Source organism: Brassica napus, chromosome A2 (assembly GCF_020379485.1).
Source record: "Brassica napus cultivar Da-Ae chromosome A2, Da-Ae, whole genome shotgun sequence".
Classification (NCBI taxonomy): domain Eukaryota; kingdom Viridiplantae; phylum Streptophyta; class Magnoliopsida; order Brassicales; family Brassicaceae; genus Brassica; species Brassica napus.
In genome coordinates this window covers 3703418-3730453 of record NC_063435.1, presented here as the reverse complement: position 1 = coordinate 3730453, position 27036 = coordinate 3703418, and the positions used below count along the sequence as shown (strand labels likewise).

General features: G+C 35.6%; 5 protein-coding genes across 9 annotated transcripts; 3 read left to right on the top strand and 2 right to left on the bottom strand.

Annotated features, from left to right (window-relative positions):
• The first annotated feature begins 879 nt into the window (after positions 1 to 879).
• LOC106385862 (elongation factor 1-alpha 1) lies at positions 880 to 3088 on the top strand. The gene is made up of 3 exons (XM_048750034.1): positions 880 to 1005; positions 1515 to 1978; positions 2066 to 3088. The coding sequence occupies exons 2-3, from the start codon at positions 1517 to 1519 to the stop codon at positions 2951 to 2953; spliced, it is 1350 nt and encodes a 449-aa protein (XP_048605991.1). The 5' UTR covers positions 880 to 1005; positions 1515 to 1516; the 3' UTR covers positions 2954 to 3088.
• LOC106385889 (elongation factor 1-alpha 1) lies at positions 943 to 9791 on the top strand. Of its 2 annotated transcripts, none has more exons than XM_048750032.1 (3): positions 943 to 1005; positions 8163 to 8626; positions 8720 to 9791. In XM_048750032.1, exons 2-3 carry the CDS (start codon positions 8165 to 8167, stop codon positions 9605 to 9607), a joined length of 1350 nt encoding a protein of 449 aa, XP_048605989.1. In that variant the 5' UTR covers positions 943 to 1005; positions 8163 to 8164; the 3' UTR covers positions 9608 to 9791. The 2 variants fall into 2 exon arrangements, with proteins under 2 accessions (XP_048605989.1, XP_022556140.1); XM_022700419.2 differs by lacking the exon at positions 943 to 1005 and adding an exon at positions 7455 to 7656.
• LOC106385871 lies at positions 3391 to 4051 on the bottom strand. Its single transcript, XM_013825772.3, has 2 exons — positions 3862 to 4051; positions 3391 to 3763 (listed from the first exon to the last, which is right to left on the bottom strand). The coding sequence occupies exons 1-2, from the start codon at positions 3942 to 3944 to the stop codon at positions 3544 to 3546; spliced, it is 303 nt and encodes a 100-aa protein (XP_013681226.2). The 5' UTR covers positions 3945 to 4051; the 3' UTR covers positions 3391 to 3543.
• Positions 9792 to 9938: 147 nt separating the features above from the next.
• Positions 9939 to 10762, bottom strand: LOC106385878. The gene is made up of 2 exons (XM_013825784.3): positions 10496 to 10762; positions 9939 to 10402 (listed from the first exon to the last, which is right to left on the bottom strand). The coding sequence occupies exons 1-2, from the start codon at positions 10576 to 10578 to the stop codon at positions 10189 to 10191; spliced, it is 297 nt and encodes a 98-aa protein (XP_013681238.2). The 5' UTR covers positions 10579 to 10762; the 3' UTR covers positions 9939 to 10188.
• A 2638-nt stretch (positions 10763 to 13400) lies between these two features.
• Positions 13401 to 19099, top strand: LOC106385898 (E3 SUMO-protein ligase SIZ1). Of its 4 annotated transcripts, XM_013825817.3 has the most exons (18): positions 13401 to 13651; positions 13741 to 13883; positions 13977 to 14057; positions 14355 to 14397; positions 14493 to 14565; positions 14649 to 14811; positions 14899 to 15029; positions 15265 to 15333; positions 15710 to 15797; positions 15879 to 16028; positions 16155 to 16262; positions 16687 to 16848; positions 16954 to 17058; positions 17149 to 17229; positions 17299 to 18448; positions 18530 to 18624; positions 18741 to 18794; positions 18904 to 19099. In XM_013825817.3, the coding sequence occupies exons 2-17, from the start codon at positions 13860 to 13862 to the stop codon at positions 18777 to 18779; spliced, it is 2562 nt and encodes an 853-aa protein (XP_013681271.2). In that variant the 5' UTR covers positions 13401 to 13651; positions 13741 to 13859; the 3' UTR covers positions 18780 to 18794; positions 18904 to 19099. The 4 variants fall into 4 exon arrangements, 3 of the variants coding, with proteins under 3 accessions (XP_013681271.2, XP_013681265.2, XP_013681256.2); XR_001277316.3 differs by having other exon boundaries at positions 18530 to 18794; XM_013825811.3 differs by having other exon boundaries at positions 18741 to 19099.
• Positions 19100 to 27036: the final 7937 nt, after the last annotated feature.

Here is a 27036-nt window from a genome sequence, read left to right as displayed (position 1 = left end):
AATCAATTTGTTCATGTTTTTGTGAATAACTTATGCTCAGTTTGTTAAGAGTTGCAGGCATGATCGCCTATAGGGGTGGGCGTTCGGGTACCCGTTCGGGTTCGGATCGGGTATTTCGGATTTTCGGGTATTTCGGTATAGAGGTCTAGAACCCGTTCGGGTATTTCTATACTTCGGGTCGGGTTCGGGTATTTTTAGTTCGGATTCGGTTATTTCGGATCGGGTTCGGATATTTAGATTTTGAAAAAAAAATTAAAATTTTCATTTCTCAAGTTTGTTGTATTTAAAAATATAACTTTCAGTTAACTAATTTTTTTATTTTTAATAGATTGAATGGTTAATAGATTTGGACATAACATTTTAAAACTAAAAAGGCATTAATTTAGTTTTTTTAAAAAAATTTTGGATGTAATGTTTTGCTAATTTTTGAAATAAAAACTTGACATACATTTTAAGTGAGTAGCAAATCATTTTTTCCGTAATTGTATGTATATCATATGAACTTAAAGTATATGTAGTATCAATATAAATATTTTATATAAAATGAGAGATATAAACTAGAAATACAAGGTTAATTATACATATGTTCGGTTATCTTCGGATATCCATTCGGGTTCGGGTATTATCCGTTCGGGTTCGGGTATCCAATCTCTCCTTATTCAATACCCGTTCGGGTATTTTACTACTTCGGTTCGGATTTCGGTTCGGGTTTTTCGGATCGGGTTCGGGTGCCACTTCGGATATCGGGTAAAGTGCCCACCCCTAATCGCCTACATACCAAAGTAGATTTGATTAATCAAATTGTATTAATTTGATCAAATAAAATTAGAAAGGCCAAAACGCGTAAGGGCAAACTAGTAAAACTACCCTAACGAAACAAAAATGCGAAAGCCCTAGAGCTCGTAGCTATAAATACACTGTTTTGTTCGCAGGGTTCACTCTCATTTAGTTCTCTCTCGCTCAGTTTTCACAGCCGCAAGACTGCTCTCAGATTCTTACTTGCAGGTGAGCAAAGCTTCCTCTCTTTAGGTTTATCATTCGCCATGTTCTTATGATTCTCGATGAGGTCTCCGCTGTATTGTTAATGTCTCCCTTGTTTAGATTTCACTTCGTAAGCTCGATTTGACTGTGATTATCGTTTGCTCTGTGATGTTGCACTGGTTTCGATTCTCGAGTTGAGGATCTGCTTGTTCATCGATCTATTAGCTTAGCATGATTCTGATGAAATCTTGTAGAGATTCGTCTTGTTTACTGTTAGCGTTTACTTTATTTCATCTGGATTCTTGAATATCTGATGTGATAGTAGTCTCGCTTGTTGTTATGGCTTAGAATCGTTTCGTCTAGTTGATGATGATGCATAGTGAGCTAGAATTGCTGTATTGTTGTTAGATCTTCGATTTTAAAAATATGTTAAACCTATGGATCATCGTGATGTTGTGGCTTTATTTGATTCTGTTGGAGATAGTTATTTGTTTTGATTCTAATGATTTGATTGCTTTTGTATTTATATGCAGCTATGGGTAAAGAGAAGTTTCACATCAACATTGTTGTCATTGGCCATGTCGACTCTGGCAAATCGACTACAACTGGTCACTTGATCTACAAGCTTGGTGGTATTGACAAGCGTGTCATCGAGAGGTTCGAGAAGGAGGCTGCTGAGATGAACAAGAGGTCCTTCAAGTACGCGTGGGTGTTGGACAAACTTAAGGCTGAGCGTGAGCGTGGTATCACCATTGATATTGCTCTCTGGAAGTTCGAGACCACCAAGTACTACTGCACTGTCATTGATGCCCCTGGACATCGTGATTTCATCAAGAACATGATTACTGGTACCTCCCAGGCTGATTGTGCTGTTCTTATCATTGACTCTACCACTGGTGGTTTTGAAGCTGGTATCTCCAAGGATGGTCAGACCCGTGAGCATGCTCTTCTTGCCTTCACCCTTGGTGTCAAGCAAATGATTTGCTGCTGTAACAAGGTTAGCTAACTTCTCGTTGTGTGCTTGTTGATTGTACACTTGTGTTGCCATTCTAACGCATGGATTGTTGTATACTCCTTGTTCCAGATGGATGCCACTACCCCCAAGTACTCCAAGGCTAGGTACGATGAGATCATCAAGGAGGTGTCTTCCTACTTGAAGAAGGTCGGGTACAACCCTGACAAAATCCCATTCGTCCCCATCTCTGGATTCGAGGGTGACAACATGATTGAGAGGTCCACCAACCTTGACTGGTACAAGGGACCAACTCTCCTTGAGGCTCTTGACCAGATCAACGAGCCAAAGAGGCCTTCAGACAAGCCCTTGCGTCTACCACTTCAGGATGTCTACAAGATCGGTGGTATTGGAACGGTGCCAGTGGGTCGTGTGGAGACTGGTATGCTCAAGCCCGGTATGGTTGTGACATTCGCTCCTTCAGGGTTAACCACTGAGGTCAAGTCCGTTGAGATGCACCACGAGTCTCTTGTTGAAGCGCTTCCAGGTGACAACGTGGGTTTCAATGTTAAGAATGTTGCCGTCAAGGATCTTAAGCGTGGGTATGTTGCATCCAACTCCAAGGATGACCCTGCCAAGGGAGCTGCTAACTTCACATCCCAGGTCATCATCATGAACCACCCTGGTCAGATCGGTAACGGTTACGCACCAGTGCTTGATTGCCACACCTCCCACATTGCAGTCAAGTTCTCTGAGATCCTCACCAAGATTGACAGACGATCTGGTAAAGAGATCGAGAAGGAGCCCAAGTTTTTGAAGAATGGAGATGCTGGTATGGTGAAGATGACTCCGACCAAGCCCATGGTTGTCGAGACGTTCTCAGAGTACCCACCATTGGGACGTTTCGCTGTTAGGGACATGAGGCAGACTGTTGCTGTTGGTGTCATCAAGAGCGTTGACAAGAAGGACCCAACCGGTGCCAAGGTCACCAAGGCTGCAGTCAAGAAGGGTGCTAAATGATGAGACTTCTCTATTACTTTTAAAAAAACTTTGATGGCGTTTGAGCCTTCTTTTATATTTTCTGCGACATTGTTTCAATTATGCTGTTTGTGGATGGTTTTGGCTAATGATTTTTAGTGCTTCTTTGTTCTTGAATGTCCTTGTTAGTTGCTTTTACTCATCTAGAGTTTTTAGACCAGTCTGTTCAAGATTTTGTTGGGAAGCAACGACTAGAAAACGTTTAAACCCCTTGGTGTTCAATATTCAATTTTCATGAGATTTATAAGACAAATTATCCCCTTGTTTGTTAAAATATTTCAGAACAATACGATGTATCAATAAAGGTTAAAGTAGTTAAAGCTTAAGGAGCATTATCCAACAAAGAAAGGTATGAACTAAAAACCCAAACTATAGGATAAGGCCAAAAGAGGCATCTAAGCAACCACGGCAACGACAAATAAACGTGTAAACAAACGACTGTGAAAACATAATGTTTTAAAGTTTTTTTCCAGCTAAAGATTCTTGATGTGCAGTTTTACAAGAAACATGCATAACTTAAAGAAAAGAAACAGACATTACTTATCTAAAGTGTTTTTTTGGGTTTCTCAACACTAAGCAGCTTTGGCTGTGTGAGAAGAAAAGCTCCACGATACTAATAGATCTTGGAACAAAGCAATTAGATCTCTGGCATCCTCACTCTCTCTCATCTGTTGAAGCCATAGCTCATCGAATCTTTCCACACCCACCATTTCTTCTTCGCCATGGCTCCTGGACTCTTCTGATCTCCTTCTCTTTTTCATTACCTTCCTTCTCCTGTCATGATCTGCCATTCTTCAACATAAAGGAAGGAGATATTAGAGATAGAAAGTAAACAGAGGAGAGATCTCAAGAGAGAGATAGAAGAGATGAACATAAGAAACATATTATACTCTTTGGAGATAGACAATTGTTGAGCGATCCCAGAGATACAGAGAGGGAGGCCATAGTTGCCACTAAGAGTTGTTGACTGCATTTCTTTGTCTCTCAAGGATTCAGAAATTGTGATCTTGTTTTTTAACAGAGAGCTAAAGAACGAGAAAAAGGACAAGATCTTGAATTGAGTAAAAGATTTAGGAGGGGTAGGTTATATACTAGTACTCTAGTATTATGTAGTTAATACCCACTTTACTATTGAGATAAAAAAACCTTTTGTCATGTTGATATGTGGAAAGAGAGTAGTGGATATGGTCTGTGACTCAACCGAAAAGATTCATCTTTACAATTTACTAGCGGTGAAAGTAAAAAGTATTGGTTCCACTTTGCATCTTTTCTCCGCAGTATAACAACAACTCGAGTTTGGATTCTTCTTTTTCCCTTCCTTTTCTTTTCCTTTTCTTTCACTCATTTTGGATTTGATAGAGTAAGGACAATAAGGATTTTCAGTTTTCTTTTTGAGCGGGAATAAATGCAACGCTCACCTGTTAAATCATTAAAGTCTTCAACTGGTTTGCTAAACCAACTTGTTCAGTAAAGTAAATTTCATCTAATTTTTCAACCAAACTCTTAAACACAGTAATGTTAATTTTTTTTGTGTAAATTTTAAGCAGTAATGTTGGACTGTTGGTCTTGCAACCACTGTCACCATTTATTACACAGAAATACATACCAAGCAGGTTATCAGACAAGACCATTTAATAGTGATGATTGGCATTTAATCTTATGTTTTGAAAAAAAAAATATCAAAATAACTACTCTTCGATCAAATTTTATACTAGATTGTAGTTCTATGTCACGGAAGTCTTACAGTATATACCACTTAAGAGTAAATATTTACTCTCAATTCAGCTGTTACTCTCTTTTTCACTTTTTTTGTCCTATCAAGTGAAATAAGTTTTCCACCAGTTTACTCTAAAAATGAAGGTAACTAGAATAAATTATTACTTCACTTTAAGCAAGTGGAAAATTTTACTCCAACTTTTTAAAAATTTATTTCCTCTCTTTCCCACTTCATTTTCCCACCATTTTACTCTTACATTATCCAATCACTCTGTGTATGGTTAGAATGTGTAAATCTTAGTGGGTATGACAAGTTTCACAACGGTCCAATAGCTCAGCTTGTGCTATGAAGTGACAATTCAGGAGCTATTATTCATGGCACCAATATACAAGGACTAGTTAAATGATATGTTAATAGCTCTACTTGTACTTGGAAGTGACACTCCAGGAGCTATTCATAGTACATATAATACCAAAAATCAGGCCCGGCCCAAATACTGCTAAGACCTTGTGCTAAATTAAAAAAAAAAATCCCAAACTTTAGCTATATTGCAGTAACTCTGAAAATTAGGACCCTAATATTTATAGTTTTTAGCAAATAGGGCCCTAAGTTTTAAAAAAAAAAACAAAGGACCCTGTGCAAATGTGTCTTGAGCACATTTGCTAAGCCGACACTGCCAACAATATACAAGGACTAGTTAAAGGATAAGGTAATAATTTTTGAGCCTTACAATGGGACCTTCTGACCTTGTTGTCGCGTCTTCCCCTCCATATGCATGAGAAACGTAACAAACAAAATTTCACCACTGTCAATGAAGTTTGTACGTATGTTACTAGTGATAACAAATACTGAAATACGGAATCAAAATCAAGAGCTCAGATTAACTGAACAAATGCGAAATAATTGTAACACATAAGGCAATGCCAAATCATTGGAGATGGTGTGAACACGATGACCTCACTTCGAATAATAGTTCATTTGATTATTGCCACATAGAAACCCGCAAACTAAGTGATGGTATTAGTTTAGTCAATTCCTTTCCTTTTTGGTAAAAAAATAGTAATTTCTTGTTACCCTTATGGCAAATAGCAACCACATTGCATGAGTTTTCAACTTTGAATTCCTCACAAAAGTTTTTTAAAATAGTATTGAAAAGAAACTCATCCAAAAGTATTCCAAAATGAGACATTTTTGACATTGTTGAATGAGTATCTCAACATGTGAGATATTCTTTCATTTAAATACTATATTTTTTCGTAAATTTTTGAGAGACTCAAAGTTGAGGACCCATGGAATGTGGTTGCTCTAATATATATATACATATTATATGGGTGTAATGAGTTTAATAGAGTGATTACACATATATACACAATCAACATATGAGTGTTCTTGCCTCTTCTATGCATGGTTTCCAAAATGCAAACAAATATTTGTTTAGCAAGAGAGATAGCCTCATCACCCTTTTGTATGAGTTTAGCTTATAGTGACATTTCATTTGAAAAACATAAGGGTGAGTTTCTCAAGTTTTGAGATACTCATTTTAGACATTCTTGTTATTTTTTTTATATATTTGTTGAGATACTTTTGTCACATATTCTCGATGTGTTTCATATGTGCATCTACATTCAGAGAGATGCAGTCTGAAGTATTAAGGTATTTCATTATCTTGATGTAGTTTTCTATTCTCTAATTACATTTTCCCTCTAACAAAATGATGCAAGCTATTTCAAGTCATAATTCTTTTTATTTCGTTCAAGAAACAGTGTCATCTATCGTTTTACTTTTACATTGCAAGACAGTCAAAGCATATAATTGGTTATTACATAGTCACCTTGGTTTGAGCATGAAATGATAATCAGTTCCAAGACTGGTTCTTGCTCTTTGCTGAAAGATGTTTTGGTTTTTCATCTTTGTGAAGTTTTCTTGTCTAAGCTCTCAAAAATGAGCACACCCTCAGTCTGAAAATTACAAGAAATAGTTGTGTTGCTGAATTCACAGAATTTTATATATAGTTTGATTCACACCCACAAGAGAAAATGTGTTTCTTTCAATTTTTGTTTTGTTTTGCTTGTATTTAATAGGGGGCCTATTAAAAAGGTTGACAAATCTATGAAAACAATCAACACCAAGAGCTCAAAGATGAATTCTTTTTTTTTACCATCATTTTCTACACTCCTGAAGAAGACGAAAATATCGGTATAGTCCTTTTGCCAAGTCTTGCCCTATAAACCCAAGTTTCCAATCTCCTGCCCCGAGCTCACTACCAAGAGAGAGCCTCGTCCTTTAGAAAGCTAACATGTGTTTCATCAAGTTCTAACATGTGTTTTGTTTTGTTTAGTCTTTGCACATTGGTAATCCCTCTTCATTTAGTTCTTGCTTAGTTAGTGGTTAAAACCGTGATTCGGTTAGGAATGAGGATTGGTTCTTGCATACCAAGATATATCTTTTTATGTTGTACACACAAACTAGCATGTACCATTGTTGCCAGTTTCTAAAGTAATCCATATTCAATGGTATCATTTATATACGTAATATTAATTAAAAAGTATTTAATAGGGTTAGTCAAATTTATATTTAAATCGTCTTAATTTCAGTTGACTATTGATAACATGTCGTAATTAAATTCGTTGTAAAAATTTTAATTGTTCGTATTTAACTTCTTCATGTTTTGTTGAATACCTTATGGTCAGTTTGTTAAAAGTAGCAGCCATGATCGCCTACCTACTAGATAATAAGATTTGATTAAGCAAAGACCAGTTCGGTTAGTGTAGCAAATCATTTTTAAAACATTAGAAAGGCTAAAACGCCTAAGGGTAAACTGGTAAAAAACTAGTACCGCAAACGAAAATGCGAAAGCCCTAGAGCTCGTAGCTATAAATACTCTGTGTTGTTCATTGAGCTCACTCTCCTTTCGTTCTCTCGCTTAGTTTCGTAGCCGCAAGACTCCCTCTCAGATTCTTACTTGCAGGTGAGCTAATCTCTCGCTCTCTTTAGGTTTATCATTCTTCTTATGATTCTTGATGCGATCTCTGCAGTTTTGTTTGTATCTCTCTTGTTTAGCTTTCTTATCGTAAGCTCGATTTTGACTGTGATTATCGCTTGCTCTGCGTCGAGTTTCAGATCTGATTGTTCCCCGATCTATTAGCGTAGCATGATTCTGATGAAATCTTGCAGTGAATCGTCTTGTTTACTGTTATCGTAGCTTCGCTTGTGATTCTGACTTAATAATCATCGCGATCTATAGGCTTCGTGTTGGTTTCTTCAATTTGTATTTGATTTTGCTATGAAAGCGTTCATGATGGTGCATATGTAAGGTAGATTTATAGTATTGATGGCAGATCTTTGTTGCATTGATGTTAGATCTTTGATTTTGAAGATATCTTCATGTTGATTGCTGTTTAGGTTTTGGTATCTTGAATTGTTGCAGGTGGTTGTTTGTTATGATTCTAATGGTTTGACTTCTTTGATTTGCAGCTATGGGTAAAGAGAAGTTTCACATCAACATTGTGGTCATTGGCCATGTCGACTCTGGCAAATCGACTACAACTGGTCACTTGATCTACAAGCTTGGTGGTATTGACAAGCGTGTCATCGAGAGGTTCGAGAAGGAGGCTGCTGAGATGAACAAGAGGTCCTTCAAGTACGCGTGGGTGTTGGACAAACTTAAGGCTGAGCGTGAGCGTGGTATCACCATTGATATTGCTCTCTGGAAGTTCGAGACCACCAAGTACTACTGCACTGTCATTGATGCCCCTGGACATCGTGATTTCATCAAGAACATGATTACTGGTACCTCCCAGGCTGATTGTGCTGTTCTTATCATTGACTCTACCACTGGTGGTTTTGAAGCTGGTATCTCCAAGGATGGTCAGACCCGTGAGCATGCTCTTCTTGCCTTCACCCTTGGTGTCAAGCAAATGATTTGCTGCTGTAACAAGGTTAGCTAACGTTTCATTGTTTTTTTATTACCATTGCACACTTGTGATACGATTCTAACAGGTTGATCTTTTGTATACATTTACTTGTTCCAGATGGATGCCACTACCCCCAAGTACTCCAAGGCTAGGTACGATGAGATCATCAAGGAGGTGTCTTCCTACTTGAAGAAGGTCGGGTACAACCCTGACAAAATCCCATTCGTCCCCATCTCTGGATTCGAGGGTGACAACATGATTGAGAGGTCCACCAACCTTGACTGGTACAAGGGACCAACTCTCCTTGAGGCTCTTGACCAGATCAACGAGCCAAAGAGGCCTTCAGACAAGCCCCTGCGTCTACCACTTCAGGATGTCTACAAGATCGGTGGTATTGGAACGGTGCCAGTGGGTCGTGTGGAGACTGGTATGCTCAAGCCCGGTATGGTTGTGACATTCGCTCCTTCAGGGTTGACCACTGAGGTCAAGTCCGTTGAGATGCACCACGAGTCTCTTGTTGAAGCGCTTCCAGGTGACAACGTGGGTTTCAATGTTAAGAATGTTGCCGTCAAGGATCTTAAGCGTGGGTATGTTGCATCCAACTCCAAGGATGACCCTGCCAAGGGAGCTGCTAACTTCACTTCCCAAGTCATCATCATGAACCACCCTGGTCAGATCGGTAACGGTTACGCCCCTGTCCTTGATTGCCACACCTCCCACATTGCAGTCAAGTTCTCTGAGATCCTCACCAAGATTGACAGACGATCTGGTAAAGAGATCGAGAAGGAGCCTAAGTTTTTGAAGAATGGAGATGCTGGTATGGTGAAGATGACTCCAACCAAGCCCATGGTTGTTGAGACTTTCTCAGAGTACCCACCTTTGGGACGTTTCGCTGTTAGGGACATGAGGCAGACCGTGGCTGTTGGTGTCATCAAGAGTGTTGACAAGAAGGACCCAACCGGTGCCAAGGTCACCAAGGCTGCAGTCAAGAAGGGTGCCAAATGATGAGACTTATCTCTTGCTTGGTTCACTTTGCTTTAAAAAACTTTGATGTGTTTGAGGCTTTTTTTTTTTTTACAACTCTCATCTCTCTACCTTTTTTTGATATCTCTGTTACTTATGGTTTTAGTTATGCATTTTCTGGATAATTTTGCCAATGCTTTTTAGTGTTCATTGAATGTTTATTGAAGTTGCTTGTCCTTATCTTAGAGTTTAACAGTAGGCTGTTCAAGATTTTGTCGGACAATAATAACTAAAATAACATCAAGAATTTCATTGTTCAAGGGTTAATAATGTTTAGGTACGTTTCAGCACAAATCTAAGTTATGATCGTTGATTAGCAAACGACAAGTAAAGCTTTAATTAGATAAAGCACAAAGCAGTTATCCAACATAGAAGTTATGAACTAAAAACCAAAACAATAGGATAAGGCCAAAAGAGGCAGCAGAACATCCACGCCTACGACAAATAAACGTGTAAACAAATGACTGTGAAAACATTAGGAATATTTCATAGATTTTTTCCAGCTAAAGATTCTTGATCTGCAGTTTTACAAGAAACATACATGACTTGATGAGATCTCAACACTAAGCAGCTTTAGCTGTGTGAGAAGAAAAGCTCCATGACTCTAGATCTAGTAATAAAGCAACTAGATCTCTAACATCCTCACTCTCTCTCATCTCTTGAAGCCATAGCTCATTGTATCTCTCCACACCCATTTCTTCTTCACCATGGCTCCTGGACTCATATGATCTCCTTCTCCTCTTCACCACCTTCCTTCTCTTGTCATGATCTGCCATTCTTCAACACAAAGGGATAGAGAGATACAAGTCAAAATAAACTCAGGAGATCTCAAGAGAGATAGAAGAGACCAAAGTAAGAAGCATATGTTACTCTTTGGAGAGAGACAGCTGCTGAGCGATCCCAGAGATGCAGAGAGGGAAGCCATAGTTGCCACTAAGAGTTGTTGACTGCATTGTTTTTCTCTCAAGATTCAGAAATTGTGATCTTGTTTTTTTTTTTTAAGAGAGCTAAAGAAAGAGATAAGAAAAAAGGAGATAAAGGACAAGATCTTGAATTGAGTAAAGATTAAGGAAGGGTGTAGTTTATATACTGGTACTAGTACTGTGTTGTTAATACCCACTTTACTATTGCAAGACACGAGATGAAAGACTTTTTGTCTTGTTGATATGTGGAAAGAAAGTAGGCGTGGTCTCTTCCTGTGACTGAATCGGAATGATTCATCTTTTAAAATTTACTAGCGGTGAAACTAAAAAAATATTGGTTTCACTTTGCCTCTTTTTCTGATTTGGATTTGATAAAAGTATGTGGAGGACAATAAGGCTTTTCAGTTTCTCTTTTTCAGCGAGAATAAATGCAGCACTCACCTGTTAAATCAGCAAAGTCTTTAACTTGTTTCTAAACCAACTTGTTAAATCAAGTAGTTTTAACTAAGCTCAGACTCTTCAAAACTGTAATGTTAGTTTTGACATCATCGCTGTCATCATTTATTACACAGAAAGACATACCAAGCAAGTTATCAGACAAGAGCATTTAATAAAAAGGATGATTGGAACCAATCTTGCAATGTTTTTGCAAGAAAAAAATCATATACCAAAACAAGTACTCTTTCATCAAATGTTATCACTAGATTGCAGTAAGAGAACCTATTTAAGGGAGGTCTTACAATTTGGTTTGTTTAAGATTATGTGTATAACTAGAGTGTCTATATCTTAACTGGTATGGATACGTTTCACAATGATAGACTATATAGCACTAAGTACAGACCTGATAATCAATAGGATCTATCAAAACAAAAAACGATTCACTAGCTCAACCTGAATCCAGGAGCTATTCATAGTACATATAGTACCAACAATAAACAAGGACAGGTTAAATAATAACTTAATAGCTCTACTTGTGCTAGGAAGTGACAATCCAGGAACTATTCATATACATACTATACCAACAATACATTAATACTTTTTGGTGTATGGGACCTCTGTTGTCGACTTTTCCCCTCCACATGCATGAAACATAACAAAATTTTAGCCACTCTCGATAAACTTTGTAGATATGTCCATATGAGCCGAGAGAGGAAGTGTTAGAATTTTAGCCACTGTCGACTTTCCCCTCTAACAAAATGATGCAAGCCAAAATTCTTTTTATTTCCTTCAAGTAACAAAGTCATCCATTTACTATTCTCTGTGCACTCTTACATCGCAAGACCGTTAAAGCATATAATTGGCCTTTTTTTTTTTAAAAGAGATAATAATTTTGGCCATTACATAGGTTTTAATTTTGCTTTTTGCTCAAAGGTGTTTTGGTCTTTGTGAAGTTTTCATGTCAATGAGATCTCAAAGATGAGCGATCCTCAGCCTGAGAATTACACAACAAATGAGTTATGTTGAAGAATTCACAGAATTTTGGTTTGATTCTTACATACAAGAGGAAATGTATTTTCTTTCTTTTTCTTTTTGTTTGTCTTTGACAATGGTCTATTAAAAGATTTAGAAGAAAAGGTCGACAAATCTATGAAAACTATCAACACCATGAACTCAAATATCTCGCTGTTAATTTGCTTACATTACAAGCAAAAAAAAACTTCATCTGAGTGAGAGCATCTCCCAAGACTCGAGAATCTTCACTAAATAATTTTTTCGTTGAAATCAATATTCTTCCTCATGTTCAACATTCTAAGGAACAATTATGACATGTGACCGACCATACTGAAAGTTGACATAAATGTGGAAGTAAATATTTCTCTCTTCTTCATTTTTTTTAATGAAGTTTAGCACAAAAGCTACATTTCAAGAGTTTGCAAAAACCAACATTAAGACCGGAAACATATATCCTGTGGAATTTCCTTCCAAGATTGACGTACCTTCTTGCGTCACGTTGGAGAAAGTGTGAAGGAAAAGAGAGCTAGCTAGAGAAACCACACAATTTGCCATAATACGATCGGAGCCGTTGTTTTCTCTCATAGTCTGAAGTTATATGTTTTCAAGAGACGAACTTAATTTCTTTGTTATCTGACATCTATGTCTTTCATAAACTACTTGCAACAAATAGACTCGGATACGAATGATAGTTACTATTCATCTAGCTGAACTGGTTATCAGTTTGCCAAACCACAAATATCTAAACATGCCATTATATATATATACACATATTTACGTAAACGTAAATCAAATAATCATCAAAATCGTGGCTGAAGAACATACAATGATATGATCAGATATACTTGTTTTAAAATGTTTTAGCAAGTATTTTAAAATTGCAAAAGTCTACGTATTTGTACTAATTTATTTCCCTGTAATTTTATATTGTTTTTGTAATCACAATTTGAAACTAATGAAAATTATCTGTTTGCCTGATAAAAAAGTCTAGATACAGATGAATCGAATAGATATGATCTTCTAGAATACCTTTCTTTTTGTTGGGGGGGGGGATTCAATATATTACCTGCCAAATTAGACCAAGTACTCCAATTTTGTAAAAGAAATCATTTACATCCAAATTGCTTTGAAAAATTACAAACCGGTAATTTAGGAAAACAAAGAACAGAAACCAAAAATTACATAAACCGGCCCGGTTGAACCAATGGCATCCAACACGTGGGAACGGTCGGAATGTTCGAGTAAATTTACACAAGACCAAGGAAACGACAACGTTATATTAGCAAATCTAAATGTAGTAGTGGGGGGTGAGAGAGGAAAAAAAGAAAACCCCGGAAAGTCAAATAAAACACGTCAAGTTTTTTGGAATGTGGTGGGTTGGACCGTGCACGTGACCGCACAGAAACTAAACCCGGACGTGTTGCTGGTGAGTAAACCGGATTAGATAATCGGCGACTGGTCCGGCTACCCTTGTTTTTGTTTCTCCTACCTCTCCGAGAGAGGGATCGAAACTTTCCCCGTCTGCTTGTTGGTGGCTCTATTCCTTCCTCTCTCTCTCTCTTTTTCTTTTCTTCTTCTTCTTATCGAGAGCTGTGAAAACCCTAATCTCTCATCAGCTTCCCTGTGTTCTGATTCAGTCTCCGGTCCCTTGGTTTGTGTTTCCGTTTTTCAATTTGTAAAATTTTTAATTTTTGGATACCTCTCCTTGATTATTAATAACTCTTTTGTGTGGTTGATTAGATCGGTTGCTGTATGGGAACTGTATCTATCTGCTGTGTCAATTTCAAAGCTTTGGTACTAGATTACAGGAATTAAACGTCGTGTTTTTGAAACTGAAGCTTTGGTTTTGGATTCAAGAAATGGACTTGGAAGCTCGTTGTAAGGTACTTGTTGTCTGAAAGGTCTCTCCTTTTTTGATGGGTTTGCTTTATCTGTTCTTGTTAGGCTCAAAGTTTAGTTTTTTTTTTTGTTTGCAGGATAAGCTTTTACATTTTAGGATAAAAGAGCTCAAGGATGTGCTCACTCAGCTCGGACTTTCGAAACAGGGAAAGAAGCAGGTACCAATATCTTTCATTAGTTACAGTTGTGGTGCTGTTGTTGTTTTAAATGATGAGTGTTGCAATCATTGCTAGCATCAATCTAAGACATAGTCACATAAGTGTTATCTGTTTTTTTTTTTTTTTTTTGATCAACAACATAAGTGTTATCTGTTTCGTTTTAAATTACGTGGTTTCTTTTCAAGTATTATGTGGGAATGTACTGTGTAGATATCAGATAAGGTTCATGGTTCTCATAGGCTACTGTTGAATACACATGTGTGTGTTTTGAACTCTTTTTGAAATCTTCTTGTACAGGAACTTGTCGAGCGGATCTTGACCGTTCTTTCTGATGGAAAATGTTAGTTTGAACCCCTTTCTCTTTGTTTATTCTCACGTCTTGGTGTATTTTGCGTTATCTTCTCTTAAACATTTGTCTTTGTTTCCCACTGACAGCTGCAAGGTTGTGGTCTAAAAGGAATACAGTGGCGAAGGAAGAAGTTGCAAGACTGGTGGATGATACTTATAGGTGTTGAATCGTTTCTTTACGGGACTGCCATGCTTTTCTTGTACGATTCTAACGCAATGTTTATTTTCTTTTGTGTTCAATAGGAAAATCAAAGTATCTGGAGCAAGTGATTTGGCATCAAAAGCACCAGTAAGCTCAGATACGAGTAATCTGAAAGTTAAGGGGGAGCCTGAAGCTTCCTTTCGACCAGAGATGAAAGTTCGGTGTGTCTGTGGAAGTTCACTGGAGACGGAGTCAATGATTCAGGTAATGCTCGGCGTGTCTATTCCTGTTTGAGCTAGCTTTGGAGAAGTTACATGTTTGTAATTTTTTTTAATTTTTTTTTGGTTTCAGTGTGATGATCCAAGATGCCATGTTTGGGAGCATGTTGGGTGTGTTATTGTCCCGGAAAAGCCTATGGATGGAAATCCACCACTTCCTGAATCATTTTATTGTGAAGTCTGCCGACTTACTCGAGCTGACCCGTAAGATTTTATTTTCCCTGTCTCTGTTTGAGTTGTGAACAATTGTATTCTGTCCTGTCAGATCTGAAAAGAAAGACATATTTTTCCATTTGATATGCTTCCCATTCTAGTTTTCTATATCTCCTTGCATTTGTAATTGTTCTGCTTCTAGTTCTGAAATTTCAGTGTTATCTTTACATTCGTTATCCATTAGTATTGTGTTTCACGTTTGTGCTACATGGTCTTCCTTGTGCAGGTTTTGGGTTACAGTGGCACATCCACTTTATCCAGTGAGGTTGACTGCAACGAACATCCCAACTGATGGGTGAGAACTTTATATTTTTCTAATTCTATGCCAATTCTTGAAAATTACAATTGTTGACGTTTTTTTCTTTAGAAAGCTGAAGTACTCATTGGGCTATCTTAGATGATACATCACCATCTGTCTCATCCTGCATTAGTCACTTTCACGTTTTTTTTGTTTCTTCTAATGGGTTGCAAGAAAACGCTCTCACTAATGAATCATCTGCATCATGATCCTGCTATTCAGTTGACTTTTCAACTGGGAACTGCAATAAGTCGATCTTTCTAGTGTCTGGAGAACAAGAATCACAATTGTTTGGCAGCTAGATGCACCCCTACTGAAAGTATAATGCTACTAGCTTTTATTCATTCTAATACTACGATCAAAATCTTTCCAGTTCAAGCGCAATGCAGAGTGCTGAGAGAACATTTCAAATCACAAGGGCAGACAAGGACTTATTGGCCAAACAAGAGTATGATGTTCAGGTTAGGTTTTGCAAAGTACTTTGATATGTAACACTGTGTCTACTTTATGCATTTCTAACGGGATTTTACTTCTTTGTTTAGGCTTGGTGTATGCTACTGAATGACAAAGTTTTCTTTAGGATGCAATGGCCTCAGCATGCTGATCTGCAGATAAATGGTATGCCTGTACGTGCAATTTACCGACCAGGGTCACAGCTTTTGGGGGCCAACGGCCGCGACGATGGACCTATTGTATGTTTTCATCCCTTTTCGACATTAACCCTTTTGACTTAAATATAGTAGTCGATCTCTCGTACATTGAGAGTTTTGCAGTCAGTGGTGTAATTTGTTTACCATCTCATTCTACTGTTTTGGCAGATCACACCTTTTGTTAGGGATGGAATTAACAGAATATCCTTGAGTGGAGGTGACAGTCGAAGCTTTTGTTTCGGAGTAAGACTTGTGAAGCGTAGGACTCTACAACAGGTACTGATCACATGTTTTGCTTGAGAAACATTCAAACAGGGTTTTGGTTGGTCTATGGGGGCATTAAAGACGAATGAAAAAGATAAACAAAACGATCTTCTGATACAGACCGAAAGAAATTAAATTCGCATTCGAAGAAAGTAATCTGTGAAAGTTACCTGTGGATGCATACTTACTTTTGAATTTTCCCTTTTTTATTTCGAACTCTCACTAGATATTAGAGTCCTATACTTACTCCTGTATGATACATGGTGTATAAGATAAAGTTTTGTTGGATTGCAATTGTGTACTTAATGTTATCCGCCTGTCATGCTGCAACATTTTATTTCTCCTTTTCATTATATTTTTAGTGTTCTTGATAGCTCAGAAATTCAGTTATGGTGTTGTAAGTTGCCTCAATATTTACTCGTTTTCCCCCATATAGGTTCTAAATTTGATTCCGGAAGAGACGAAAGGGGAGACGTTTGAAGATGCTCTTGCACGTGTTCGGCGATGCATTGGAGGTGGAGGTGGAGATGATAATGCTGACAGTGATAGTGACATTGAGGTTGTTGCTGACTTCTTCGGTGTCAATCTCCGTTGTCCTGTAAGTTACCTATAGCTTGCTTATTCAGTCATGTAACTGATGCTGTACACGTGTGCATTTCCTTGCAGCTGAATTTTAACTGTCTTTTTTTACTTGTGTCATTAGATGAGCGGTTCTAGGATAAAAGTTGCTGGGAGATTCTTACCCTGTGTGCACATGGGCGGTTTCGACCTTGAGGTGTTTGTGGAGTTGAATCAACGTTCCAGAAAGGCAAGTTCTCCTATCCTTGTCAAAAAAATTTGGATTATTATTCCTCTAATTTTCTGACTTCATTTGTTCTGTGGCTTTCATTACATGCAGTGGCAGTGCCCTATCTGTCTGAAGAACTACTCAGTGGAGCATGTAATCGTGGATCCTTATTTCAACCGCATCACGTCAAAGGTATACTAGAATCATTGAAAATTTGTATCTAACGTTATTTATTGAATTGCTTTCCTTCCTGCACCTCAGATGATGCATTGTGATGAAGAGGTGACTGAAATCGAAGTGAAACCTGACGGCTCTTGGCGCGTCAAATCTAAAAAAGAGAGTGAGCGTAGGGAACTAGGGGAACTCTCACAGTGGCACGCACCCGATGGCACTCTTTGCCCCTCTGGCGACGAGATCAAACGGAAGATGGAAACGATGATCCCTGTTAAACAAGAAGGCTTCTCAGACGGTGGTGGACCAACCTCTCTGAAACTCGGCATAAGGAAGAACCGCAACGGCGTTTGGGAAGTGAGCAAGCCTAATAATACAAATGGAATGTCTTCCAGTAACAGGCAAGAGAAGAATATTATACCGATGAGTAGCAGCGCTACTGGAAGTGGAAGGGATGGTGATGACACAAGCGTCAACCAGGGCGCTGCTATTGGAACAACCTTTGACTTCGGAACCAACGGCGTTGATCTCGATTCAGTTTCCATGAATGTGGATTCAGGTTATAACCAAGCTGGAGAGGATAGGAATAATGAAGTTATTGTTCTGAGTGATTCCGATGAAGATAATGATTTGGTCATCACTCCTGGACCTGCGTACAGTGACTCTCGAACCAACGGTGGGGTGAATTTTCCGTTGAACCCTTCTGGAATCATCAACTCTTATAACGAAGAGCCACACACCTTAGCTGGGGGAAGTTCACGGTTAGGTCTTTTCAACGATGATGATGAGTTTGATACGCGCCTTTGGTCGTTTCCTTCTGAAACTCCAGAAGCCTCTGGGTTCCAGCTTTTTGCATCTGATGCTGACGTTGATTTGCATCATCAAGGTTCACTGAACTGTGGTCCTGAGATAAATGGAGATTACACCATGGCTCCTGAGACAACATCAATGGCGTCTATTCCTCCTCCTGTAGTTCCAGATGGAAGAGCTGAAGCCGTTGTGAATGATGGCTTAGTTGACAATCCTCTTGCGTTTGGTAGAGACGATCCTTCCCTTCAGATATTTTTGCCGACGAAACCGGATGCTTCAGCTCAGTCTGGTTTTCGGAACCAAGGTGATGTGTCGAATGGTATCAGGAGTGATGACTGGATCTCGCTTAGGCTAGGTGATAGTGCTTGTGAGGATCATGGAGAGCCTGCTAATGCAAGGGAAGGTTCTTTGGATGATACGACAGAGAATGGTGAGACATTAAATAATTAATGTGGATCCTGCTTGTGTTTTACCACAGTTACTGACTGGTTAGTGTTTTATTTATTTGCAGATTCGTTGCTGCTGGGTATGAATGAGAGTAGACAAGACAAGGCAAAGAAGAGAAGATCAGATAATCCATTTTCATTTCCTCGACAGAAGCGTTCTGTAAGACCTCGGATGTTCCTCTCCATTGACTCGGATTCTGATGAGTGATATTTGTTCCTGTTTTGATCTGTCTCTCTCTCGGGGTGTTCCTTTTTGATTCTTAACGCTATGCACAGAACAATCAACAGGATCATCAGACAGCATACCGGAGTTAGCCAAGATTTGAACCGGTATTGATTAATAATAATAATTGTTATGCTTTCTACGATGATGTTGAACTCTCTCTCTCTCTCTCTCTCTCTTCAATATCGGTTCAGAATCTTGGGCCCTTGTCTGCAGGGTTGTATTTTGGAAAGAAAAGCACAGAGGCTGATTTTAGTTTTTACTGAATAGGCAGAAAAGTGGGCACAGGTGGTTCCGGTTTTAATTTGTTTACTCGGATGCCCAGGAGCCATAGAAGTCGTGTAGCATCATTGTAAATTATTGGCTCCCAACTTTTATTTGTTTATTATAAAAAAAATCAGCTCTTCTTTTACATTGCAAGTTACGTGCATTGAGTTTTCATCATGTTTCTGGCAAAGTGCTAGAAACAATGGTGAATATACTTCTCTCCATTGGTGCTAGAAACAATGTGTTCAAAAAAAAAAAAAAAACTTCTCTCCTAGTCAAAATATCAGTATTACTATTATTTTTGTGGTAATTTTTTGAGCTTAGATCGAATTTCATGACGATTTTGTTGTGTTTTTTCAAACCAAAGTCGGATCAAATCTTCATGTTTCTTTGATCACAGTTTGTGATTTGGTTATGCGATTAATCTTATCGTTCTTTTTTTTGATATTTGTTTCACATTTAACTTTAACATATTAAAAACTAATTTTTTTTTTAATTCCTTTACTTATTAAATCAGAAACATAATTTTGGACGTAATATTTACACATATATTATATCTATCTTATTAAAATATAAATCTAATTTGGGACCTAACTTTTACACATATGCTAGCTATACTATTAAAGCATAATCATTTTAAAAATCTACTATAAAATGTTGTTGGACTATTTCATTACTAATTTAACCTATTATATACAACCAAATAAATCATAACTTAATTCTATTATTTTTACAATTACCCTTAAAAACCCATGGCCTATTATTTTTTGTGCTTTCATATTAAATTCTTATTCTTATATTGTTTTTATTCTTACGAGTATATATGCGAGATTATCTTTGGTTTAAATTGATATCAAATAATTTTTATATAAATAAAATGTTAGAGTCAATAAATTGGTATCAAATAAATTTAAAATTTATTAAAATAAGTATATATTACACAATTAATCAAACAAAAATATATATATTTTTATCAAAAATTCATAACAAAACAACTAGAAATAATTAAGAAAAACAAAACTAAGTAATATCTTATATAATTTTCATATTTAACATAAATAAAAATAATTTAATTATATAGTTTTCATGTACACTAAGGAAAAAATGTTAAAAAACATTATTACAAAAGGTTAAAATATATTAACTTTGTAAATTAAATTTTTGTAAAAGTTATATTCATGCTTTTAAAGTACAGATTAGAATCTAGTTTTATATTAAATTAAAATTTCTAAGAACTTCAATAGTTACAAATGCATTCGACGACAAGACAATAAAAGAAAAATACTATAATATGATAAAAGATAGGATTGACAAAGGAAAAAAAAACGGAGTGTAACTTAATTTGCCTCTATCACAAAAAATCATTCTCAATACCCTTCACTTATTTTCAATTAGGTGTTATGCCCGCACATGCGGACATAATATCCTTATAAATATTTATCTGTTTATAACTATTAAATCAAAACCAACATAATAAATTATTAATTATATTTTTAAAAAGATAAATTAAACATTAAACTTTATATTTTATTATAAAAATATTATTTCATTTTTGAAAATTTTATTATATTTACTTATAGTCAATTATAAAATGTAACATATAAATAAAATATTATTAATATATATTCATTAGTTTTATCAAAAAAAATATATTCTTATTCTTGAGTTAAATTTTAAAAACATTCACATATATTTTAGAAAATATATTTATTTGTTTGATTAGCATTTAATTATAAATTGTTTTATATCTAACTATAAATTTTATAATAAAATATTATTTTCAGATAACAACAGAATATATCTAAGAATTATCTTATGTCTTAAAACATGTTTTTATTTTTGAAAAATTTATTATATTTATTTATAATCATTAAGAGTATAAACGATATTAATCGCTCTAACTTTTAGTGTAAGAGCTCCGTTGCAAAATTTTATTTCGCAAATAATAGTATAGATAGATACCCCTTATCTTTGTCTCTTCCAAATATACCTTTTTTTATCTTTATCTTTTTATTTACCACTTTTGTTTTTTTTATTTTTTTTCTTGCGGCAAACTTTTTCGTGTGGGTTCCTTCCTGTTTTTTTTCTACTATATATTTACTTTAATTTGTTTTTGTCTGGAAAGTGACAGATTCTTTTTGTGGTCCCAGACCCTTTTTGTTTGTTCTTTATTATTTAATTTTATCACTTTTTTTTTGTGAAACATATCTATGAATTATATTTCATTTTTGCATTAACAAAAATATGTTCTCTAAAAATAAATAAAATTAATTATAAACTGATATTTTAGTTACTAATTAATTTAATTTTTTAAACTGTTTTATGGATTAATTTTCGTTTTCCCGTATCATTTTCCATTATTGATGAATTTGAATTTTTTGGATTTTAAATGTCATATTTCTATTCTTTTATTATTTTTATGTTGATAACTAAATTAACATTTTTGTATAATCTAATATTTAAAACAATTTATGTATTATTTTATGCTAATTTTTTTTTTCATAATATATTAAATGTTTATATTTTCATTATATTATTGAAAATGTTCATTGTATATCAATTAAAACTTAAATTTTTATTGTAAGAGCATTTAAGCAATTAAATACATAAGATATACAGTTTAATCATAGATTCATATGTAAATTATTATTTTTGGATATTACCAAAGCGACTACTATTACTAAATATGATAATATTTAAATTGGAAACAAAATATAAATTTTATGGTTTGATACACAATATATCATATATCCTTCTAAAATTGACTAGTATTATTGATATCCATAGTGTTATTAAATTAGTGACTACTACTAAGAAAAATCGGATAATCACCGGTGATCGAATGAGGCAGTGGAAAATTACTCAAGGTTGTGTATTTTGCGGAAAACGAAACGAGACCAGAGATCACTTGTTCTTTGCATGTCCATACACATATACGGTATGGACAAATCTTGCTGACAAATTATTTGGCTGTTTCATTACACCGGATTGGAACGACACTGTTAGGAGCCTGTTGCAGACGACTCACAGTCAGATAGACAACATTCTCTTGCGTATGTTGTTTCAGACAGCTTTACATGCTCTCTGGAGAGAGAGAAATTCTAGACGATATGGAGGAGCCCGTGTGTCAGTTGAAGCTATGACATGAGTCATTGATAAGGCTGTTCGAGAAAATGAAGAGGAAAAACAATGAAGAGAAATTTGGGTTTCGCCGTCGCTATCAGTCGCATGAGAGAGAACAAGTCGAGACTGGAAAATTAGAGAGAACGGCGTCGTTTAGAGGTTAGGTTTAAAATCTGGGTTTGACCGGTTGGATTTGGGTGGGTCGGGTAGAATAAGTTGGATCATAGTAATAAGCTGATTTCATTAAGGGCATTGATGTCTTTAACCACGTTTTGCATTTAAAAGAAAATAAAAAAAGAAATTATTCTTTATTGGTGGGATAAAATAGAATTTTTGAAGAGAGGATGGGGTATATTGAGTTAAAGTCCAAAAAACCTTTGGATAAGCTACACTTAAAATCTTATTCCATGTTCGAAAGAACACATTGAAGTCGGATTTAAGATTGATGTTAAAATATCCAACTGATGCGATTTGAAAGTGTGATTGAATACCGTGTCATATGATGTTCGACTATTAGCCAGCAAAAGATGGGAGATCTCTAGATCCGTAGCCTAAAGTGAACCATAAGGCTTTAATTGCCGAATTTTAAAATAAAATTCCGGTGTACTCTAGTAAGGTATGAGGGTAGGTGACCTTGAACATAATTAGCCCACTTGAATTTTGGGACTAGGGCTAATAGCCATATCCATTGAAGATGTCCATGACCATGGGCACTCAAATGAACGCATGATTAGGGTTAAGCTGGAGACGATGTTGTGTCGTCGGTGGCAGAGGAGCTGCAGCGGACAGTCGGAAAGGATACAACAGTCAGGGCTGGCTTAACACTGTTACGGGTCCTAGAGCAAAAATTTTTTTTTACTCTCTAAGATTTATTATCGTTTAAAATATTTTTAAAATTTAATTAGCAATATTTTGTGATGAAAATAAAACTATATACATATCCAATAATTTTGGGTCATATTCAAATTCATTTATTATATTTATAATTTTTTATATAGAAAATATAAATTTATAAAAAAATTAGGCCTTTTTATTATTAATGTACGAAGAGACATGGGCTTGAACCAGGAGCGGTCACACAACCGGCCCTAACAACAGTGCAGAGGAGAGGCGTCAGTGCTGGACTCTGTTCTGATGAATACATGGTGTGACACAGTGGAGAGTGACTAGAACCGGAGGAGAAGAGATGCGTAGCAGAGGGGGCAAAGGAGAGCTGAACAGCTCAGGCATATCGGCTTGCGCTAAGAGAAGCGGCGTGCGAGATGTGAAGCATCGTTGGTAGGGCACAACGACTATAGGTGTTGAGAAGCGGTGACGAAGAGGAGATCTCCCTAGAAGGTGTCGGGTCTGGTAGAGCCAGATCCATAGTACGACCGCCAAACATTTCTTCGACGGAGCACATATGTATTGTCAGGACAACAAAAAGTGAACCCGAAACTTAAAGCTGAAGGTGGAGACACATCGGAACTAGAGACACAACAGAACCATAGCCAGCTCAATATAATCCGGGGTCCCTGGGTGGCTGGGTAAGTTTTTTTAAAGGCCCTTGGGCAAAGTTTGTTTTGAGTTTTCTTACAAATATAATTATTAATTTTTTTTAAAAAATATTATTTTGAAGAAAAAATAATATTGTTACCAAACTAATAATTTTTTTTTTAAAATATATTACGCTATCATATTAATTTATAACAATATTAAAATTTTAACATAATATTACATAAAATTTCTACATGTAAACCAAAAATACAAATTTTTTTTAAAAAAATTTTGGACTGGATCCCAGGGCAGTCGCACTGACCGGCTTCCTATGTTAAGTCAGAATTAGAGTAGAAAGCGAGACGGATGACTAAGGTTTGAGGCCGATGACCAAAGACACCGCCAGCTCGTCAAGAGACATCAATGACGGTGGAACTTTGCCCGAGAGAAAAAGAGAGAAATTAGCTAAATTTCCTATATAGTTTGACTAAATAGTTTAGTACTAGTGTAACCCCCATGCTACGCATGGGTTAATTTACTGTTTGTAAAATTATTTGATAAAAAGTCATAATTTTCAATCAGAATAGATATTATTTAAAATATTATATGAACATCACATAATTTTAGAGGCACCTTCATTGAAATATATTTTATTTATTTTTGAAAGTTCAATAATATAAAATATAGTTAAAATATACTTTATTTGAGACTTTAATTTACTCGATAATTTCTTATTGAATAATAAATACTTAATTTAATTTAATGTAACTTTAAATATGATAAATCTAATAAATTTATTTTCTTTTTATTTTACAGTTTAAAAAAATAATTCAGTGACATTTTATGTTAATTCACCTAACATATTTTTTTAGAAAGCACACATTTAAACAAAATTAACCCACAAATTTTTAAAAATTAAAAATTAACCCACAACTTTTATTCTAATAGTTTTTTAATTTAAAAATTAAAACTGACAACTTTTGTTTGATTTTTATTTAGCTATAATGAATTGTATTAATTAATTAAATTTCAGTTACAAAAAATAATTAAAGTAAATTCACCTCTGGATTCATAAATGCAGGTTCCCTCATACGTCCAGCAATAGTTTCGTTGGTGAAATCAATTGCATTGGTGAATATTGAAAAACAACTGATCCAGCAAAGGAAATATTTTATCAAACACATTTTTCTTGAAACACACCAGCAAAGAAAAAATTAATCAACAAACCAAAGAAAAGTACTTAAGAGTGGAACACATGCTAACCTTTTTTTGTCTGGCCAAAACCGATGCTTGTATCTTTAGTCCCCCTTGAAGCGACTGCAAATTTACTGCATGTGAGTGTAGTTATTGGCTTTTCACGAGAATAACTTTGTCTATACTCCATCCCATCTTTCCAAACTGTTAACTCCATGATCTGTAAAATTGAATTTTTTCAAAATCAAAGTACCAGTATCAGCCTCTTCCCATAATTCCACTGTATCTATCTAAAATTTTGTTGATAATGTATTTTGAAGTATAATCCATGCAATAAATAAAAAAAGTTTTAAATTGCTCCAAAAATATATATGAAGAATCGTAGAGAGCACAACTGATAATGGAGATGGTAGAAAAAGGGGGAAAGAAAGCAGAAAGTAAATTAGAGATTAAATTTTATATATGAAAAAAAAACGGTTTGAAATCATGAACCATGACAATTCAACAACGTGAATGTGATATTTAAGAAAATTTAGGATGAAGTTGCTAAAAATTAGGGATGATGAATTTATTTTAATCAAACTCTTATTTTTTAAATAAAACATTTTCCATTTGTCAAAATTTGATTTGTTAAGTGACTTGTGCTTTAGTATATAAAGGATTGTAAACTATATATGCCAGTTTTGTATTGTCGTTGCTTACCAAATGTGTTGCGACTTTAACATTTTGTTCACTCTACGCATATGTATTTATTTTTCATTTGTTGGATGGAGGAGTAAGACTTCACAGTGTGTTTGTATCAGACAGAGTTCGAACCAACCGGTCGGAAAAGAATAAACACCAATTCTAATATTCGAGAGATAGAAGTGATAAAAGCAGCCCCTTTCCGATGCTCAGATGGAGTAGTTGGGGGAATCACAGTTCAGAAAATAATGCTAATAGGAACGCATACATGTTCAGTCATGTTTGTCAACTTTTTCCTTGTCTAGTTGCACAATGTAATAAATATATAGGTTCCTACGTATTTTATGCAACAAAGAAGTACAATTGTATTGTGACATAGTAGAGAACTTCCATTATTATAACATTTTTAATATAGTATATATGTCAACCTGTATACACAACAGTTTGTCTATATACAGTTCTTCTATGTTAGATTCCACCATTTGGGACCCCCTTAAGTTCACTAGTTATAGCCTTTTCTTCTTCTAACGGCAGCTAACACATTTTTGCAACTCATAAGCCCAAGTGTGGTCTCTTGTACATAACATAGTCAAATAAAAAGGTCATTCTTACACTACTATACTACATATTGTAAAGTATAGTATTGTATGGTGTTAAGTGATGCCTATGGTTATACTAAATGAAATATAGTATAGTAATATTTGATAGCTTTTCGTTGACACATACGTCGCTAACATAGGACAGTCCTCTAATTTTGTGTCCTTTACGTTCAAAAATTGTCTATGCATATTTTATTGAATCGAAGTTGACATGCGTCTAACCGAGCCACCCCATTGCGTTTACTATTTGTGCAACTTATGTAATATGTGATGTGCTCTGTACGGCTATTATTATCCGACTATACACTATGACTTTTCATTGTTTAGTTAGTCAGCTGCTTGAATACACTTAAATATCAAATTTGTATATATTACCTCCAAAAGTTTCGCTACCCCTATCCTCAGTTCTATAATAGTTGCTTCTTGCATCCTAAAATACATTCTCCCAACACCTAGCTTCCATCTGTTATACCTTCGTCTACAACATATATGCAACTAGAACCATATACACCTTTGACGTGAGCTCATCTGGTTCTACGGTGACCATACTATATTATATGTAGTATAGTGTTAACATTTGTATAAGTGACTTAAGTGTGTATAGACGCTTAATTTAAAAGAAGATATAATAAATATGATTATATTTTAAAATAATAGGCGAGAACTTATCCTTTTAAAATAATTTATTTTTGTTATGATATAGATGTGACTTAAAAGAAAGAAAAGAATCATGTCTTTTAGCTTCCCTTGTCAGTTTCACGCGCTGCCAAGGAGAGAAAGGGAAAAATTGTGTTCTAATTGTCCCATCCATTTCCTGTAACTGGAGCATTGGGTATATTTTTCATTTTCTTGTCTCCTATGAATATTAAGCCCTTCCTGATAGGAATTGAAATATGATATATTTTGGCAATAGAAAAAATATAATAATATATAATATATGACATATATAGTATCCTTTTTTTTGAACACTGAATATTATAAAGATGCAGACCAACCGAAACTAGTT